At 43.9% G+C, this 19,398-nt stretch overlaps 1 protein-coding gene across 2 annotated transcripts in view; it reads right to left on the bottom strand.

Annotated features, from left to right (window-relative positions):
- Polr3a (RNA polymerase III subunit A) overlaps nt 1–19,398 on the bottom strand; it is a 52,513-nt gene that overhangs the window by 19,742 nt on the left and 13,373 nt on the right. For both annotated transcript variants that reach the window (XM_048339131.1, XM_048339129.1), the window contains 11 exons: nt 17,796–17,936; nt 17,084–17,153; nt 16,433–16,560; nt 16,089–16,227; nt 13,606–13,770; nt 9,843–10,015; nt 8,982–9,093; nt 7,735–7,853; nt 6,953–7,090; nt 2,446–2,616; nt 603–716 (listed from right to left, as the gene is read on the bottom strand). In XM_048339131.1, the coding sequence (XP_048195088.1) occupies nt 603–716; nt 2,446–2,616; nt 6,953–7,090; nt 7,735–7,853; nt 8,982–9,093; nt 9,843–10,015; nt 13,606–13,770; nt 16,089–16,227; nt 16,433–16,560; nt 17,084–17,153; nt 17,796–17,936 (1,470 nt within the window). The remainder of the gene's footprint in view (nt 1–602; nt 717–2,445; nt 2,617–6,952; nt 7,091–7,734; nt 7,854–8,981; nt 9,094–9,842; nt 10,016–13,605; nt 13,771–16,088; nt 16,228–16,432; nt 16,561–17,083; nt 17,154–17,795; nt 17,937–19,398) is intronic.

Raw genomic sequence — 19,398 nt, forward strand, 5'->3', positions numbered from 1 at the left:
CTTGGTTTTGAACTCAGGGCCTGAGCACTGTCCCTGACTTCTTTTTGCTTAAGGCTAGCACTCTGGCACTTGAGCCACAGCGCCACTTCTGGCTTTTTCTATATATGTAGTGCTGAGGAATTGAACCCAGGGCTTCATGTATACGAGACAAGCATTTTACCACTAGGCCATATTCCCAGCCTCCCAGTCCCCCCCACCCCCATGATATTCTTATGTCCAATTAACCACCAAAAAGTCAGAAATGGAGCTGTGGTTCAAGTGGTAGAGTGCACAAATACTCAGTGACAGCAACCAGGCCCTGAGTTTAAGCCTCAGGACCAGCACACACACACAAAATAAAACTTAAAATATAATCCCAGTGACTTGGGAGTCAGAGAGGCACAAGAATTAAGAACTATACAACAAGACCCAATAAAATACAGAATTCAAAAAGGGCTGTGGGTGTGGCACAGCTCAATAGAAGAAGTGCTCGCCTGGCACTCTCTGTCCATTTAATTCTCAGTGTGGGAGGGGAGAAGGAAGGAATCTACCTGCCAGCAGTTGGTTGGTAGCACCCAGCCTCAGCCACACTGAGTGCAACGGCACCACCTGGCGGATCGTACCTGCAGGAAGCTGTCCTGGCAGCAGAGGAACTCGTTCTTCTTCATGATGGACTCAGTGGTCAGCGTGAGCTCGTTTTTACTGAGAGCAGGCTCGCTCTGACACGGGAACACGGCCTGTGGATCAAGGGGAACAGCATATGTGTGGAGGGGAGAGGAAGGAGAGGTCAGTACTACGTGAAGGATCATGCAAGAGATAATATGATATCACTTAGAACCAGTTTTTAGCAACCGGAGGCTCTTTTCAAGCAAACTGTACTCTACTTTCGCACAAAGAGGAAACCAGGTAACTGATACTCTATCATGCTACTTGGTAGGTGCTACTCTAGTACTTCCCAACCTTCCCCCAGAGCAGCTGTGTCACATACACTGTTGTTTAAAAGAAATAATCCCAAGTTTAGTTAGGAGTTGGAGATATGGCTCAAGTAGTTGAGTGCCAGCCTTGAGCAGAAAAAAGCCAAGCAAGAGCCTGAGGCCCTAATTCAAGCCCCAGTATGGGTGTGCATGCACACGCCCATGTGCGCACGCACATCAAGTTCTGAGTTAAAACACATACCTAAATCCACATCGATATTGCCAAAGTAACGCCCTCCCACCCCCCAAAATACCCCACACCCCCAGGTAAGGTACATGAAAAGAGCTTGTGTTTCAACAGCCATGAGTTACAAGACTTGTCTTCAGTATTTTCTACTAGACACGAGAGAATTTGTGCCTCTTTTGATGGCATTTGATCACTACCAGTACTAGACTTTAAAATGAAAAATAGTGCTTTCCCTTTTACAACTGGAAAATCACACAGAGCAATGCAAAGAGAGAAAAGACCCAAACCCAGTGCCTGAGAGGAATGACTACAGTATGGATTTGGAGTGATATTCCTAATAGTACTTATAATCTAAAAAGCATCTTCAGAAGCTGGATTACAGGTGGCTCAAACCTGTAATCCTCAGCTACTTGGGAGGAGATCAGGAGAACTGTGGTTCCAGGCCAGCCTAGGCAGAAGTCTGAAAGACTCTTAAAAAAAAAAAAGAAGCTAGGAGTGATGATGTGTGCCCATCATGTCAGCTATGGTAGGAAGCAAAAAACAGGACTGTGGTCCAAGCCTGGACCTGCAAAAAGTGAGACCCTACTCAAAAACAACCACTGCAGAAAAGGGCCGGAGGTGTGGCTTTGCGGTAGAGTATTTGCCTAGCAAACATGGGGCTCTGAGTTCAACAGAACCCGTACCCCCACCCCCAAAGCAGCCAGGTACTCATACCTGTAATCCTAACTACTGAGGAAGCTGAGATCTGAGTATTGTGGTTTGAATCCAGCTCCCCACAAAACTCCACACACACATACAAAAGTCAGTTTGAGTGGTGGGCAAAGGAAGGGAGAGTACACAAGAATGGAGGGAGGAAGGGTGAGCAAATGCGGTCGTTATATTCAATGCACATTATATAAAACATGAACTATGTAACTTGAGGGCAGGGATTGAAGGGGGAAAGTAGGGGAGAACAAAGGAAGGGGTGACAATGACCAAGAAGCATTGTACTTAGAACCTGACTTATGGAATTGTAACCCCTTTGGATGATATCATCATCATCATCATCATCATCATCATCATCATCATCACCATCATCATCACTGTACAGAAAAACAATTAAAATTTTTTTTAAAATCCAGAAGTGGAAGTGTGGCTCAAGTGGTAGTGTTAGCCTTGAGAAGAAAAGCTAAGTGATAGTATCCAGGCCCTGAGCTTAAGCCATAGGATTGGCAAAGAGAGCTACACACACACAATACTCTCTCTCTCTCTCTGGTGGGGGGAATCCCCAGAAACCATCTAGGCCCCAAATGGCACTAATCTTACCTTGATGTTGTCCAGAACTCTTTTAAACTCCAGAGGCTCATCTTTCCCCTCCATGGCTGCAGGATCTAAGCCATCTCCCCCGTAGATGAACTGGATAATATCACCAGTGGAGCTTCGGACTGTCAGATCATACTGGGAGCAAAGGTCTTCCAGGGATTTGACCAGCCTTCTCTAAAGAAAAAGAGAAGGGTCAGCTGCCCTCACGAGGCTGGTCAGGCGTGCATCTGACTGTGACCCGAGTTTTAAAGTCACAAGCTCTATCTATTTACTTGCTTTTGCAATGCCCAGGGTACAAATAGCATCTCTGACTAGAATCCCTTAGAAAAACTGGCTGCTGGTGGCTCATGCCTGTAATCCTAGCTACTCACAAGCCTGAGATCTGGGGATCACAGTTTGGAGCCATCCTGAGCAGGAAAGTCTGTGAGATTTTCACCTCTGATTAACCACCTGAAAACTGGAAGTGGTACTCTGCTCAAAATGGTAGAGCGCTAGCCTTGAGCAAAAGAGCTCAGGAACAGTATCTAGGTCCTGAGTTCAAGCCTGAGTTAAAAGGAAAAAAACAACAACAAAAAACTGAAATCCCTTAAGACGACCCCCTTGGCTGGGAGTGACAAGACCTTACTTGCCCGTGCTGTGAGCATCAGTACACACTCCAACTTCCAGTGCCACGGTGCACTACATAACACCTGCCATTGCGGGTGGTATCACAACACCAGACCTCAAACTCCACTACAGAGCTTTAATGACAAAAACAGCTTGGTACTGGCACAAAGATAGACCCAAGGATCAATGGAACAGACTAAAAGACCCAGAAATAAAACCATACGCTTAGAGCTATCTGGTATTTGATAAGGGAACCAAAGACACACAGTGGGAAAAAAATTGCCTCTGAAATTATTGGTGTTGGGAAAATGGGGCATCCATATGGAAAAACTCAAAGTGGATCCCTGATTGTCACCATGCACTAATATCAATTGGGAGCAGATCAAAGACTTTAACTCCGGACCTGAAACTTTGGAACTACTGCAAGAGAGAGTAGGAGAAACATCAGAACTTATAGATATAGGCAAAAACTTCTTGAATAGAGTCCCAGGGGCACAAGAGATAGGAGAAACATGGGATGACATCAAAATAAAGTTTCTGGGCTGGGAATGTGGCTTAGCGGTAGAGTGCTTGCCTAGCATGCATGAAGCTCTGGGTTCGATTCCTCAGCACCACATTAACAGAAAAAGCCAGAAGTGGTGCTGTGGCTCAAGAGGTAGAGTGCTAGCCTCGAGCAAAAAGAAGCCAGAGGCAGTGCCCAGGCCTTGAGTCCAAGCCTCAGGACTGGCAAAAAAAAAAAAACAACACCAAAAAAAAAAAAAAAAAAACCACCCAAAATTTCTGCACAACTAAGGACATAAGTTACTAAACTAGAAAGACAGCCCCAACAAACTGGGAGCTCTTTACCAGCAATGTATCAGACAAAGGCCCAATATCCAATATACACAAGGAGCTCAAGAAACTAACCCCTTTCAAACCTAATAAACCAATCACTAAATGGGCAAGGGAGCTAAGAAGAGACTTTTCAGAAAAAGAGAAGAATGACAACGAAACACATGAGGATCATCCCTGGCCATGAAGGAAACAAATATCAAAACAATTCTATCTTACCAGTTAGCTTGGCCAACACTTTGAATTTGAACAACGAATGTTGGCAGGGATGAGGGGATAAAGGAACCCTACTGCACAGCTGGTAGGAATGTATACTACAACAATCACTCTGGAAAGTAGTCTGGAGGTTCCTCAAAAAACCTTCCCACAGACCTTTCCTATGGCCCAGCTACACCACTCCTAGGCATCTACATTAAACATCTTGAGCCAGGATATAAGGACACCTACCTACACATCCTTGTTCATTGCTACACCATTCACAATAGCCAAGATATGGAAACAGCCCAGATGCCCCACAATAGATGAGTGGATCAAAAAAAAAATGTGGTACCTATACACACTGGAATTTTACATAGCCATTACGAAGAATAAAATAATGTTATTTGCAAGGAAATGAATGGAACTAGAACAAATCATGTTAAGTAAGGTAAGCCATGCTCAGAGAGAAACAGTGCATGTTCTATTATGAGGAAATTAGATCTAAAATGTACTGGGATGTGGTAAATTATACAAGACTCTAGATATTCACACACAGTGAGACATAAAAGGATACTCTTAGGAGAGAAACACAAAAGCACGATGCTTAAGTGCCTCTTCATATTTATATAAAATAATATACATACTGAAAGAATTCCAAGATACGGAAACAGGAGACTCCCCTCCCTCCCTTCCTTTTTTCTTTTTTTAAATAGCTTTCAGTTTTTGATGATTCTGTCTACTTTGCCTTATGTATTCAAGTAAGTATCTTTGGAGGGGTTATGGGGAGGGGAAAAGGGTAGGCAAGTGCAGCCGTGGAGCTCACTAGACACTGATGAAAGTGAACTATACAACTTGTGGGTAGAGAGGGGATGGAGGGACTGGGAGAGAGTGAGGGAATGAAACACACCGTGTGAAAGGAAATGTACTCATTACCCGACACATGTAATTGTAATCCCTCTGTACGTCATCTCTATGATAACAATAAGGTAAATTAATTTTTAAAAAAAGAATACCTGCCATTTAAACTGCAATTACTGTCATTTCTGCAAGGGCTGGCAAACAATTTTCTGAGGCCATTTTGACTTCCCTCTCCTCCCCTCTAAGGTATAAATTAACGCAATAGCTTTTGCATTTCTAAAAACAAGTTAGGGCCCTTGCAGACTTCAACATGAATTACAGAGAATGAGGTGTAGGTCCACCTGTGGGACAGAGAGGGAAGACAAATCAGGAACAGCACTGTGTTTGAATCAGAGGGCAGCAACCATTTCTCAAGTCTGCTCAGGGAAAATATTCTAGCACTATCAGTGAGATGGTGGCTCAGTGCAAGAGAGAAAAAGAGAGGGGAGGAGGAAGAAATTTTCCTCTAGGCAACTTAAAATCAAATTCCCTCATGCCAGAACTAGTTTCTTTTAGGTTAACACACACTGTTCTGGGAAAATCATACTGTATACTTCAAAAACCAAAATCAAAACATTATGGCTAGAGTGGTAAAAGCATTTCACAGTCTGTTGGGTTTCTGACAAAAGCTGCATTCTGAGATCGAAGGGCAGTTTCCCATCATAAGATGATTAAGAGGGACCAGATAATGACAGGAGGTGCAGAAGAGGTTGGGGAGCCAGGTGTCTGCTGACTGTTTTCACCCTCACTCTCTTGATTGTTCTGGCCCATTTATACCTCTAGTTTACCAATCCTAGTTTCTTGGTTTGCAAAAAACAGAGAGGACACAAAGCAACAAGCAAGGTCAATTGGCAGAGTCAAAAACATCAAAAACTTTTGAAGGCTGGGGCTATGGCTCAGGAGAAGAGTGCTTGCCTAGCATTTGTGAGGCCCAGCATATGTGCCTAAGTGTGTGTGTTGTCTTTATACATATACAACACATGCACAGAGGCACAGAACTTAGTTTCAGCATTATGTAGTGAGAGTAGAAATGACCACTGGAGTCCGAAGAGTCCCATTGCTGTGGTCTTACAGAAGCACATGGAGGGACTAGTCTTTAACCCTCTGCCACCAGGAACATTTGTGGTAGTTTGAAAAGCACAGGCAAGATAACCCTCTAGTTTAGCCCTCTACCTCAGGACCCATCATCCTATGGCGAGCTCTCTCTGGAGAAGCAACGATGTTTAAGTGTCCAAGCCCTCCAGCGCCCTGGAGCCAATAGGTGTGGTATGAATGAGTGACCCGATGTCTGCCAGGTGAGAGAGGCACTCACTACCTCCTGATTTCATGTGTTAGGAAGCAGGCTTAGAGAGGTTAAGTGAGTGTACTTTCCCCTCTAGGGAGCCCAGGCCTGTGTGGCTCTGGCCTAGTCTATCATTCAAAGTATAAAGGATGACTTGGGAGCTATTGCTGTCCTCCCCCAACCCCTTTTTAAAAAGTAATTTGTTTAAGCCAGGTGCCAGTGGCTCACACATGTAATCCTACCTACTCAGGAGGCTGAGATTTGAGGATCACATCTTGAAGCCAACCTGGGCAGGAAAGTCTGTGAGACTCTTATCTCCAATAAACTACTCAGAAAAGGTTAGAAGTGGCACTGTGGCTCAAATGGTAGGTAGAGTGCTAGCCTTGAGCAAAAGAAGCTCAGGGACAGTGCCCAGACCGAGTTAGGCCCCAGGACCAGTGCACTGCCGCCCCCACCCCCGCAACAGTAGTAATTTTTTAAACTTGTTTATTAGCTTACAATAGTAATGCAGAGCAAGATTTGTTTTTTTTTCATGGTCTTATTTTGTTGTCATTATTTCTAGTATGCGTGTAATTTTCCCTTTAGTACAAAGACTGGATAAAATATTGTTCATGTACAAACATAAATACACTTAAGTAGTCAAACCCACAGATCTGTCCCGCTCTGCTGTTAGCCACCTATATTTCTTCAGGTTACCTGCATGTATCCTGTTTCAGCTGTTTTTACGGCTGTGTCGACAAGACCTTCCCGGCCGGCCATTGTGTGGAAGAAGAATTCAGTTGGTGTTAAACCAGAATAAAAGCTATTGGCCACAAAGCCTTTGGCAGCTGGGAGCTAAAAAGAGGTTAAAAAATAGAAAATAAAAAAGTTCAAGATCCATATCTAAAATCCATCCAAACCAGAAAAAGCCCTACCCTTAGACTATAAATACCCAGCCAGAGTTCTCTATTGAATAGCAGGCAGGTGTGCTTTGCCTAGAGGATAAATGGTCTGTGTGGACCATCCCTGAAGACGGGGAGGGTGAGGTCTCAGAGGGGCCTCAGCAGGCATCAGGGGCAGGCAAGTGGCGCAGGAGAGGGGAACCTGAACTCAGGCTGCCATCGCAGAGACAGGCAGGCAGTAAGCACCTCAGAAGGCACACCACTCTCTTCCTGGGAAACGAATGCCCTTAAAACTTAATTCCTGAGGGTCAGACCTGCCCTCTTCCATATTACCTAATGAATATGGTTTCTTTCTAGGACCCCAAAGATGCTCTGAAAGTAGACTGTAGTAATGATTGTAAACTACAAATACACTAAGTCAATGAACTGTGTACACATCAAATGAGCAAATATGACATACCAAGTATATCTCAATAGAGCAGTAAAAACTTATAGATTTAGGCAAAGTATTGCATGCAGTGGCTAACAGCCTTTGACCTGGGTAGGTCTGTGTTCCTCAGAGGATGGTCTTTTAAGTTCTGCTCCACTGGTGCTTACCTTTGAGTGTTTTTCAAAGTGAGGTAAGGACCTGTTTTCAAAGCCATCTGGCACTCGAGAGCCACTGATGGCTTGCTGTCCCACACAGGCAATCATCTGTGATATGTTAATGAAGGAACCTGGGAGACAAGTCAGGAAAATGACCTCATGTGCTGAAATAATACAAATGGAAGCATAAGCAGATCAGAGGGATACAGCAGGAGGATAACATTGCACAGCCTGAGGATAACATTGCACAGCCTTGTCCTCCACAGGCTTACAGAGTGTCTGAAGGACAGAGCCACAGCAAGGCAAGGCAGGGACTGTCCATCACAGGAGTAAGGTAAGGAGAGGGTGCAGGGTACATACCAGGAACAGAAAAGCAGAACAACGGATAAAGGATGCAAAGTCAGAGCAGTTAAAACTCTGCGCCCCCCACCCCGCAGCTTACAGAAAACACAAGGCTACAAATTCTGAATCTGAATGCAACATGCTTTAAGGATCTGGGTAACTATGAAATTAAAGAATTTGGCCACACCACTAAATAAACTACCAAAATATTCCCTAGTTGTTGTTTTTTCTTTTGTTTCTTTTCTTTTCTTTCTTTCTTTTTTTTTTTTTTTTTGCCAGTCCTGGCCTTGGACTCAGGGCCTGAGCAATGTCCCTGGCTTCCTTTTGCTCAAGGCTAGCACTCTGCCACTTGAGCTACAGTGCACTTCTGGCCATTTTCTACACATGTGGTGCTGAGGAATCGAACCCAGGGCTTTATGTATATGAGGCAAGCACTCTTGCCACTAGGCCATTGTTTTTCTTTTTTAAGATTGAGTTCAGACAAGTCCTAAATAATTCCTCTAAAGAAGTCTTCAAGTCTCCTCAAATGCATATAGTTAAGGTAGTCTCTGCCTATGACTGGATGTGATATTACCTTAAAGAAATGTGGGGCCTGGGCTGGGAATGTGGCTTAAGGGTAGAGTGCTTGCCTAGCATGCATGAAGCCCTGGGTTTGATTCCTCAGTACCACATAAACAGAGAAAGCCAGAAGTGACGTTATGGCTCAAATGGTAGAGTGCTAGCCTTGAGCAAAAGAAGCTCAGGGATAGCACCCAGATCCTGAGTTCAAACTCCAGGACTGGTAAAAAAAAAAAAAGAAGAAGAAGAAGAAAAAAGAAATGTGGAGCCTGCTTGGAGTTAGGGCTACCCTAGAGTGGGTTTTTCTGGAAACAGGCGAGTCCTGCTGCAGGGAGAGCACCCCAGAGGGGCCCAAGTACCTTTGGAGCCACACAAGGCCATGGTGAGAGGGCTGTTGCTCTTGTCCAGCTCTCGGAGGCAGGCACTGCCAGCATGGTCTCGGATCACAGACAGTTCCTTCAGGATTAGGGCCTGGGGAAAGGAAAGGAGATCTGTGAGGGATGTTTACCGGCGCTGTGGATTACAAATGTCCAGTGTGACATTTATACAAAATGAAAGAATATTTCAGTAAGATGTCAGATTTCTAGTCAATAAAGGTTATAGAGCTTTAGAGGATCAAAATGCCCTAGCTATATAAACACTGCATTTTCTGCAAGGTTCTGGATTCACAGGAGAAGAAAGGTACAAAAAACTTCAACACTTCTTTAGGTGGTCCATACAGTAGAATGCATATACTTTTTATATAGTACTCTGCACAATGAAATACTAGTATTTATGCTGTTATGTGTACAAACATGTATACTGTGTGCTAAAAGATGTGGTGACTCTAAACGCCACTGTGTGAGCCTTCTGCTAAGCTGTTTAAATTCGAGGGGCAGTGGGTGGTAATGTCAGTCAGGGTGTCCCCTGTCCTGTATCCAAGTGACTTTAATGACCACCCATTCACAGAACCCAGGAGTCATGGCCACTGTAGTCACAGAGGTGCCTGGGAATGAGAAAGCGACAACAGCAGCCCCAAGTGGTCAAACCAAAAGCACACATTAACCTCCAGAAGCTGAAAGGTAGAAGAGAACAAAGGCCCTGCCTTGGTAAACAAGGGAGCCACTGCCTTCCTGCAGCTCTGCTACCTATTCTCTGTGGCTTTTGCCTCCACCCCAGCAGACAACCCCTCAGCTACCAAGAGCACCATGTGGTGACCTGAAGCACAGGGCTGGTCTCACCTCTAGTGTTTCCTCAGCAGTGCAGCCAGGCTGCTGCTGCAGCTTGCCTGTGTTCAGGGCCTCGATGTACTCATCGCATTTCTTGTAGCCGGCATTCAGCAACTCATACTTGGCCTTCAGCAGTCCCTGGCCAGGGGTGACATCACCGATCCCAATAGAGAACCCGCGGTTAGCTGTAGAAAAGTTGGCAGATAGAGCAGGAAGACAGGCACAGAGCTCATCAGAAAGGTTGCAAGGGAGCATATGCCTACTACACCGTTTGCAGTGTACAGCAGTTCCCCCTGTATGCCTGGAGCTGTAGAGTACTAGATTGTACAGAAACTACTCTTCCTATATATGTGTACCTATATTAGTTTAATTTAAAACAGGCACAGCAAAAGAATAACAACTGCCCGGTACTAGTGGTTCCTACTGCAATCCTACTCAGGAGGCTGAGATTTAAAGATGGTAGTTTGAAGTCAATCTGGGTAGGAAAGGCTGAGACTCTTCAATTAAGCACCAAAAATGCCAGAAGATTGACACTGTCTTATGGAATTGTAACCTCATTATGTAACTGCTTAATAGTAATCATCATCATCATTATCATCATCACAACTAAAAAAATAAACCAAAGTGGAGCTGTGACTCAAGTGGTAGAGTGCTAGCCTTTAACAATTAAAAAAAAAAAGCTCAGTGACAGGGCCTAGGCACCAAGTTCAAGCCTGAGGACTAGGCACCAAAAATAACAACAAGAGATGAATAAACTAGAAAAAAAAGGAACAAGATGGTGCAAAAAATTATGGGAGCATGTTGTCTGTTTCAAAATACCTTATTTTGCTGGACTTACCTTCTGAGAAAACAAGAGACTGCAGCAATGAGAAGCTAGATGACAGGGGCTCTGGGGAGGAGCCAAGGAAGTCTGGCAATGTCTTTCTTTCCCTTCCTCTGTCGGTCCCTTTCTCCTTCCTCCTTTCCTTGCCAAGCTGGGGACAGAATCCAGTGCTCTAGGGGCTGGGAATATGGCCTAGTGGCAAGACTACTTGCCTCATATACATGAAGCTCTGGGTTCCTCCAGCACCACATACTTAGAAAACAGCCAGAATCTGTTGCTCAAGTGGTAGAGTGCTAGCCTTGAGCAAAAAGAAGCCAGAGGCTAGGGATATGGCCTAGTGGCAAGAGTGGTTGCCTCTTATACATGAAGCCCTGGGTTCAATTCCCCAGCACCACATAGACAGAAAATGGCCAGAAGTGGCACTGTGGTTCAAGTGGCAGAGTGCTAGCCTTGAGCAAAAAGAAGCCAGGGACAGTGCTCAGGCCCTGACTGAGTCTAAGGCCCAGGACTGGCACCAAAAAAAAAAAAAAAAAAGAATCCAGTGCTCTACTGCTGAGCGGAGATGGGAAGGCCTCAGAAGTGAGATCACCAGGTTTTGTAGACAAGGAAACATGGTGGGGTCTGGGTGAAGATCAGGCTCCAATTCAAGAGAGATGGGAACTCACTCTCTCAGAAAGGGAGCCAGCAGCACTGGATTCAGGAGGTACCATGAACAGCAGATGGGAGGACTGAAGGTAAGCCTGTCTATTCCATGGTGGAGAGCTCTAAGTTCTTTACCTTGTGCAGCCAGGACTCTACTCCTTGGGTAGGTGATTTAGAGTGGAAGAGATAGCTCTACAGAAATCAAGTGTAGAGAAAAGTGATACTGACAGAGACATAGGCAGCCCTCCAAAAGGAAGCTGACTCTTAGCTCAATAGCACATGGACCTGAGAAGCCCACTAGCCAATCAGCATTGCCTTGAAATGTGGACAGCCAAAGACCCTTGGATAGTCCAGAACAGTTCCTAACCAGAATACGGAAGACAGCACATGTATAGGAAAAAGAAACTAAAAGGGAATAAAATTCAAAGGAACAAATACAATAAAAACTATGAGTGATACTCAAGAGCTTAAGACAAGGCAGCCAAAAAGAAAACCCAAACCAGACAAACAAGAAAGCTCCACTTACTAGCAGACAAGAATAATGAAGCGACCTAGACCCAAAGAAACATAGACTATGGTCTCCCTCATTGGTAATAATTAATACATGTCTAGGATAGTCCTAGCAGAGGACCAAAATAGCTCAATAGCTATGTACATATGATTACATAAGATGATGCTAAGTGAAATGAACTCCAAGATAGGGAAATTAGCGGTTATTGTTGTTATTTTTAATGTACTATGTGAAATTCTTTTTTTCTTATGTTTTTCTTCCCTATGGTTTAGCCCCTTTTGTCACTGTATTTGATTTTAGTACCCTTGGTATTATATACACACTTTTATTTGAATTAGGGAAGGGAAGGGGAACATCAGAATGGTGAGACAAAGGCTAAAAGACAAACCAATGCAACAGCAATATTTACAAGACAATATGTTTTTTTTTTTTTTTTTTTTGGCCAGTCCTGGGCCTTGGACTCAGGGCCTGAGCACTGTCCCTGGCTTCCTTTTGCTCAAGGCTAGCACTCCGCCACTTGAGCCACAGCGCCGCTTCTGGCCGTTTTCTGTATATGTGGTGCTGGGGAACCGAACCTAGGGCCTCGTGTATCCGAGGCAGGCACTCTTGCCACTAGGCTATATCCCCAGCCCGACAATATGTTTTAAACTAACTGTACAACTGGGGGTTGGGGAGAGGTTGGGAAGGAGGGAAGTGGGAGAAAAATGAGCAAGGAGGTAACAAGTTTGACAAGAAATGTACTCACTACCTTATGTATATAACTGTAACCACTCTATACTTCACCTTGACAATAAAATTCAATGAAAAAAAAAGAAAAAAAAGTGTAAATTAAGTGTATGGTAAACATTTATTTTAAAAAATCAAAAGAAAGCTGGCTGGATGCTGGTGGCTCACATCTATTAATCTTAGCTCAAGGAGACTGAGATCTGAGGATTGTGGTTCAAAGCCAGCCTGGGCAGGAAAAGGAACTCCAATTAATCACTGAAAAACCAAAAGTAGAGCTGTGGCTCAAGTGGCAGAGTGCTAGCCTTGAGCAAAAAAATCTCAGGGACAGCATATAGACTCTGAAATAAAAAAGAAAAATAAAAAAGAAAGAAAGGAAAAAAAAGTAAATAAATATAAACAGATAACAGATAAAAGAAGAAAATTAGAACATCAACCCAGAAACTCTAAAATGCAATTATCAGGAATTCAAAAAAGATAGGACATGGAAAGTAGAGAAAATTACTAAAGGAATAACAAGAAAATATCAAGAACTGAAGGATACACTGCTGCTGGGCAAAGTTTATTGTCACAATAAGTGAAAAAACACACACCAAGGGCCTTTGTTGTGAATCTCCAGAGCAACATAGATTCTAAGTTTCCAGAGAAAGGAACAGTTTGATTATTATTAACTGAGGCAGTAAGACTGGCTGCAGACATTAGCAGCAACAATGAGAGCAACAATGGCATACAGCAATTCCTTCTAAGTTCTGAGAGAAATTAACTATCAATCTAGAATTTATAGCACAGTAAGGAGTCAATGAGGTGTTGGGGGGGGTGGTGTTGTGAAGCATCCTGGACATAAGAGGTGCTCAGAGCATGAGCACAGAGAGAGAACAGAAGAGCAAGGAGGAACCAACTGGTTTGGTCTCAGTACTTCCAAGGTACAAACTGCAAACTCGTAATGAGGTAAGCAAATAAAAGCACAAATGCTTTAGCTTGGGCTGTGTCCTGTTATGTGTATTTATGTGTGCATGTGCTGAGCGTGGAATGAGAAACCCCGAGGACTCTTCAGCGGAGGACGCTGAGCTACTCACACAGGTAGACGGGAGCCAGCCTGGCGAGGCGTGACATGGCGTCAGCAGCTTCATTCTGTCCCCAGTCTCGCAGCAAAATGTAGAAGATATTGTTCTTGGACCCTGACCCCAGCGTTCCTTTGTCCATGCTACCACTCATCAACTCGCTGTTCTGGATTGTAACATCTGGAAGAACGACAGTAACGATGCATTTCAACCATTATTTGTTACTCTCTCTCATTTCAAATGAATCTGAGGCAGTTGAGAAAAATGTTTCCATACTTCAAGTTAAAGCCAAACCAATAGGAATTCTATTTTAAAGATTTTCGTTCTTGGGGGTGGGGGGATGGGACAACCCTAGGGACTTGTGGACAGTATGAAAGCCTGTAATGACAACCCTGTAATGACAATCCTGGCATGGACTCATGACCCTCACTCTTCTCATCCATGACTGGGAGATGACAGCAGCAAGGACGTATCATCTATGATGGGATATTTAGAGCATCAAATGAAAGCACTTATGACCAAGTGCTTTGTAAACTGTAAAGCAACTTGTTATTCAAGAAAATACTGAAATTGAACAGAGGCGTTCTCATGATAACCTATATGGAGATGAAATAAAATTCATATCTAGAAAGAAATGAAATGTAGTTTAAAAAAAGCAGGCATGGGGGCTGGGAATATGGCCTACTGGTAAAGTGCTCGCCTAGTGTACATGAAGCCTTGGGTTCAATTCCTCAGCACTGCATATATAGAAAAAGCCAGAAGTGGTGCTGGGGCTCAAGTGGTAGAGTGTTAGCCTTGAGCAAAAAGAAGCCAGGACAGTGCTCAGGTCCTGAGTTCAAGGCCCTGGACTGGCAAAACACAAAACAAGCAAAAAAAAAAAAAAAAAGCTGGCATGGAACACTGTAGAAGATGGGGACTCGGAGTGTATGAGATTCTGATTCTCAACTCCAACAAGGCAAGTGTGATAGAGAAAAAGGAAGGAGAGAAAGGCAAGGGAACTTTTCTTTTTTTGTGCTAAGGCATGAACTCAAAGTTTTGCACATGGTAAGCACCACCACATTCACTCTATCCTGAGCTAGGCTCCAGGGAGAATGAGTGTACAGATATGCATTCAATTGTATGTGTACACACACTACTTTTAGGAAGCATATTTTCAAGGGAATAAACCTGAGGAAAGCCAGTTCTCTTCAAAAATTAGAAGGATGCTGTTGGTTCGAGCCTATAATCTATCCATTGAGCAGGCTGAGATCTAAGGACAGAAGTTCAAAGCCAGCCTGAGCAGACAAACCCAAGAGACTTTTATCTTCAATTCATTAACAAAAAGTTACAAGTGGTGGTGTGGCTCAGGTGGTAAAGTACTAGCCTTGAGTAAAAAAGCTAATCAAGAGAGAGTGTAAGGCCCTGAGTTAAAGCACCAGTAACTGGCACAAAAAAACAAAAACAAAATCCAGGGCTGGGGGTGGGGGGGGGCTGGGGATATAACCTAGTGGCAAGAGCACTTGCCTTGTATACACGAAGCCCTGGGTTCGATTCCTCAGCACTAACATATATAGAAAATGGCCAGAAGTGGTGCTGTGGCTCAAGTGGCAGAGTGCTAGCCTTGAACAAAAAAGAAGCCAGGGACACTGCTAAGGCCCCGAGCTCAAGGCCCAGGACTAGAAACACCCCCGCCCCCGAGAAAAACAAAAACAAAACCCAACAAACCCAGAAGGGAGTTGAAACTCTATCCTTTAGTGAAGCACTACAATTCAGTTTAGCACACTCTTGTAGGTTCATTCTAATATCAGAATGTTAGAATGTTAGAAAAGTCCATTCTACATCAGTAGTACCCACAGTAGCCTGTTGGGGGGGTGGCTTGGTAGTGATCTGGGGTGACACAATGCATGCTGGGCTGCGAACAAACACACTTAGGGATGCACTGTTGCTGACGGATTCAGATGACTTGCATTTAAGTTCTTTCTATTATACCTGATCTTTAGGTCCTCAAAAACTTACTATCAAGTTGAGACACGTAAAAAAGATATTAGTCTTGGGACTACGTGGGGACTAGGGGTGTAACTCATGAGTAGAGCATTTACTTAACATCATGCACATGTTCTTGAGTTCCATCTTTAGTACCAAAAGGAAAAAAAAAACTCTTATTGTATTTATCAGTTGTGCTTTTTAGACACTGGATGCATATTTGGACACTGAGAAACAAATTATATAACTTAAATAACAAGACCTGTCTTCCCCAGACAGCAAGTTTAAGACAAATTGCATTAACTGATAAGAGAATGCTCTTCCCACTGGAACCCATGTCTGTGTGATCACCACCTTTAAGAGAAACAGGGCATTGCCTCTGAGAGAAGAAATACCAGCGGCAATGTTCTTGAAGAATAAGCCTCCTGCTAGGGACCTTGGAGACATACTGGATTGCTTGCTGAGTCAAACTACCCAGAACAGCTCAGTCCTGGCCACTTGGCTCTCCCCTCTGCATCCCAGTTCCTTTGACTCACAGGAATCGTTGATGCAGAGGTCTTCCCCCTTGCCACAGTACTGCTTGCCCTTGGTTCGGAGGTTGGCCCTCACGGGATTGTCATCGCTAGGTCTGAGGATGACACTGAAAATCTGCTTCCCAGTCCACAGGGTGACAGGCTGCAGGAGGAAGGAAGCCAGAGAATCAGGGGCTGTGTTTGGTCTCAATTACCTTTCACCAGGTAAAACACCCACTGGTCTCCGGAAAGCTTGGCAACCACGGTTACACTTCCTCTACTGGCCTAGCCACATGGACACACACATACATGTGTATACACACACACAAACACACACAGACACACACATTCACCCCTCCCGCACACACCTTTAATATCGTAGGGGGTGGCAGGCGCACTTTAATTTTCTCATCTTTGCCAACTAATATTGAAGCAATGATTTGGCAAGCTTTGGCTCGGTCGAAGAAAGTGTCCTTGAGGGTGAGAAGATAGGCACCTGAGAGTGTAAAGAACCAACACAAAATTTAAAAAAGCCAACATTGAGAAACACCCACACAATTTCAACTTTCACATAAAGGGAGGAAATTTCTAAGGAATTAAAACATATAGCTGCTCACTATGGGTGTAACTTGCTATCAAGTATTCAACCCTGAGTTCAAATACCAGTACCAACACCAATCAGTCAGTCAAGCAGCCAATCAAATAATCAATCAATCAAATATACAGCTGCTTACTGGCTCTCTGGTCCCACTAGATTCGACTCCACCATAAATGTCTTTGTCTTACTCACTGTTGCTAAATGAAATAGGAGAGATTCTAGGCCAATACCAGGCCTAGAAAAATGCCTAGCCCATGCTGGGATTGCAGTAAGTACTTGTTTAATCAATGGCCAACCAATAAAAATACCTCAAATAAACACACACACCAATGCAGTGAACCAACAGCGAAAGCAGTCATCATCACAAGAATCATTGTGCTCCAGTCAGAACTCTCCTTCCCCGTGGATCCCACAAACTCACCTGTTAGAAAATCCTGAATGGCAGCAATGAGGGGCTCCCCGTTCCGTGGGGTTACAAGATTAGCTTTGGTCTGAGGAAAAACAAGACACAATAAGTTAGCCATTCTTATTCAGCTGGGAGAGCAGCATCACAAAGATTCACAAAGATTTCAAAACTGTTGTGCTGAAATAGCTGAAAGGAAGTCTGAGAAATGGGAGCTCAGGGCTTAGCCCCAGCTCCTCACTAACTCCCAGTTCTTTCCTGAGGGGAGGCAAAAAAAAAAAAAAAAAAAAAGAGGACACTAGACATGAGCCAGGGTGGATAGGGTAGGGGAGAAGGCCTTGAATTCAACCCCCAGTACCAGGGAGGAAAAATGAGTATCACCAAAAGACAAAACAAAACCCCCACATATATATGAAGATAGCATATGAAACCCACCAATATTGCTTTGAAAATAAAGAGAAGAAAGGGGGATTAAGGGGATATGGTAAAAGGAGTGAACAGATTCAAAGCTGTGAGCAGAAGCCAAGTAGGTATGTGATGCCCTGAATCTAAGCCTTAGTGTGGGTCCCCCAAAAAAGGGAAGGGAGGAGAGAGAGAGAGAGAAACCAGATGAAACAACATAGGCAGTACCAGCACACTAGGAGCACATTTTAAAGCATATTTCCTTGGCTGTCACAGGAGACCTGCCCTCCTTTTCCTTACCAGAGCCAGACCACAGCACTCTACATACCCCCATGAGAACAAGGGCCTCTGCTTTGGCTTCTTCTGTCTGAGGCAGATGAAGGTTCATTTCATCACCATCGAAGTCTGCATTGTAGGGTGTGCACACGCACTCGTTGAATCTGAAGGTCCGATGGGGCTTAACCCTGGCCTACAGAATAGCACAGAAAACAAACAGGACTTAGGCATGCAGTAAAAGCTTCAGTTTCAAACCATTTTTATTTATTTATTTATTTTTTTGGCCAGTCCTGGGCCTTGGACTCAGGGCCTGAGCACTGTCCCTGGCTTCTTCCCGCTCAAGGCTAGCACTCTGCCACTTGAGCCACAGCACCGCTTCTGGCCGTTTTCTGTATATGTGGTGCTGGGGAATCGAACCTAAGGCCTCGTGTATCCGAGGCAGGCACTCTTGCCACTAGGCTATATCCCCAGCCCTCAAACCATTTTTAAAAAATGGCTTTCTAGAAGGCTGAACACATTAAAGAAGTAAATTTTTATTTATTTTATTATTATTATTATTTTTTTTTTTTTTGCCAGTCCTGGGCCTTGGACTCAGGGCCTGAGCACTGTCCCTGGCTTCTTTTCGCTCAAGGCTAGCACTCTGCCACTTGAGTCACAGCGCCACTCCTGGCCATTTTCTGTATACGTGGTGCTGGGGAATTGAACCCAGGGCTTCAAGTATACGAGGCAAGCGCTCTTGCCACTAGGCCATATCCCCAGCCCTAAAGAAGTAAATTTTTAATATGATCTGACAGGATTGTATATGTGTATACCTATGTATAATTTATGGGCTTATTTAAAACAGTGGGCTTAATACTGTGAGGCAAATATGAACACAGGAGTCCAAAGCTCCCTCTTACCAAAGATATCCTGGCTTTGCATTTGACAAAGGTAAACAAAGCAGCTGATTAAAACATATGACTAAATAACCCTCTTGAATTTCACAGCAATGAGAAAAGAAGAAATCAGAATAAACTAGAAACCCCAGTCTATCTAATTGGAAAGTAAACAAGTACTAATTTCTTACTCCCCAAACTGATTGGAGGAAAAAGAATTAGCATCAAAGTGAAGAAAAATGGCTTTCATTATAAGAACCCTGGATAATAAATGTGCAGAGAAAGAGAAATCAGAAACTGGGGCTGCATCTTGAAGCATGAAGCATCTGATAGTTAGCCTCTTTAAGCATCACTAAAAGTGGGTCAGACTCCATGCGCTTCCTCAAGATGCCTAGAAACGGGATGGGATGTAGCTCAGTGGCAAGGTGTGTACCTAGCAAGTGCAACGTCCTGGGTTCAATCCCCAGTACCAAAAAAAGAAAGCAAAAAAACAAAACCCAAAACAAAAAAAACCCAAAACAAAAAAAAAAAAAGCCAACAAAAAAGGACTAGAAACAGTGGGCACCATCCAGGGGTTATTCTAGGCCACAAAGTAGGCTTTGAAGTTGGGCATACCTTCCAACTGTCATTTCCCAGAATACAGAATCAAAGGAAAAAAGAAACACTTGATGCCATGAGTCTATAGGCAAGTGGAGAATGTGGGACAAATAAACCAGCTTCCTCAACAATGATGCTGGCCTTTTTTTTGGTCATGGGGCTTGAACTCTGGGTCTGGGCACT

This window comes from Perognathus longimembris, chromosome 2 (genome assembly GCF_023159225.1).
Source record: "Perognathus longimembris pacificus isolate PPM17 chromosome 2, ASM2315922v1, whole genome shotgun sequence".
NCBI lineage: Eukaryota > Metazoa > Chordata > Mammalia > Rodentia > Heteromyidae > Perognathus > Perognathus longimembris.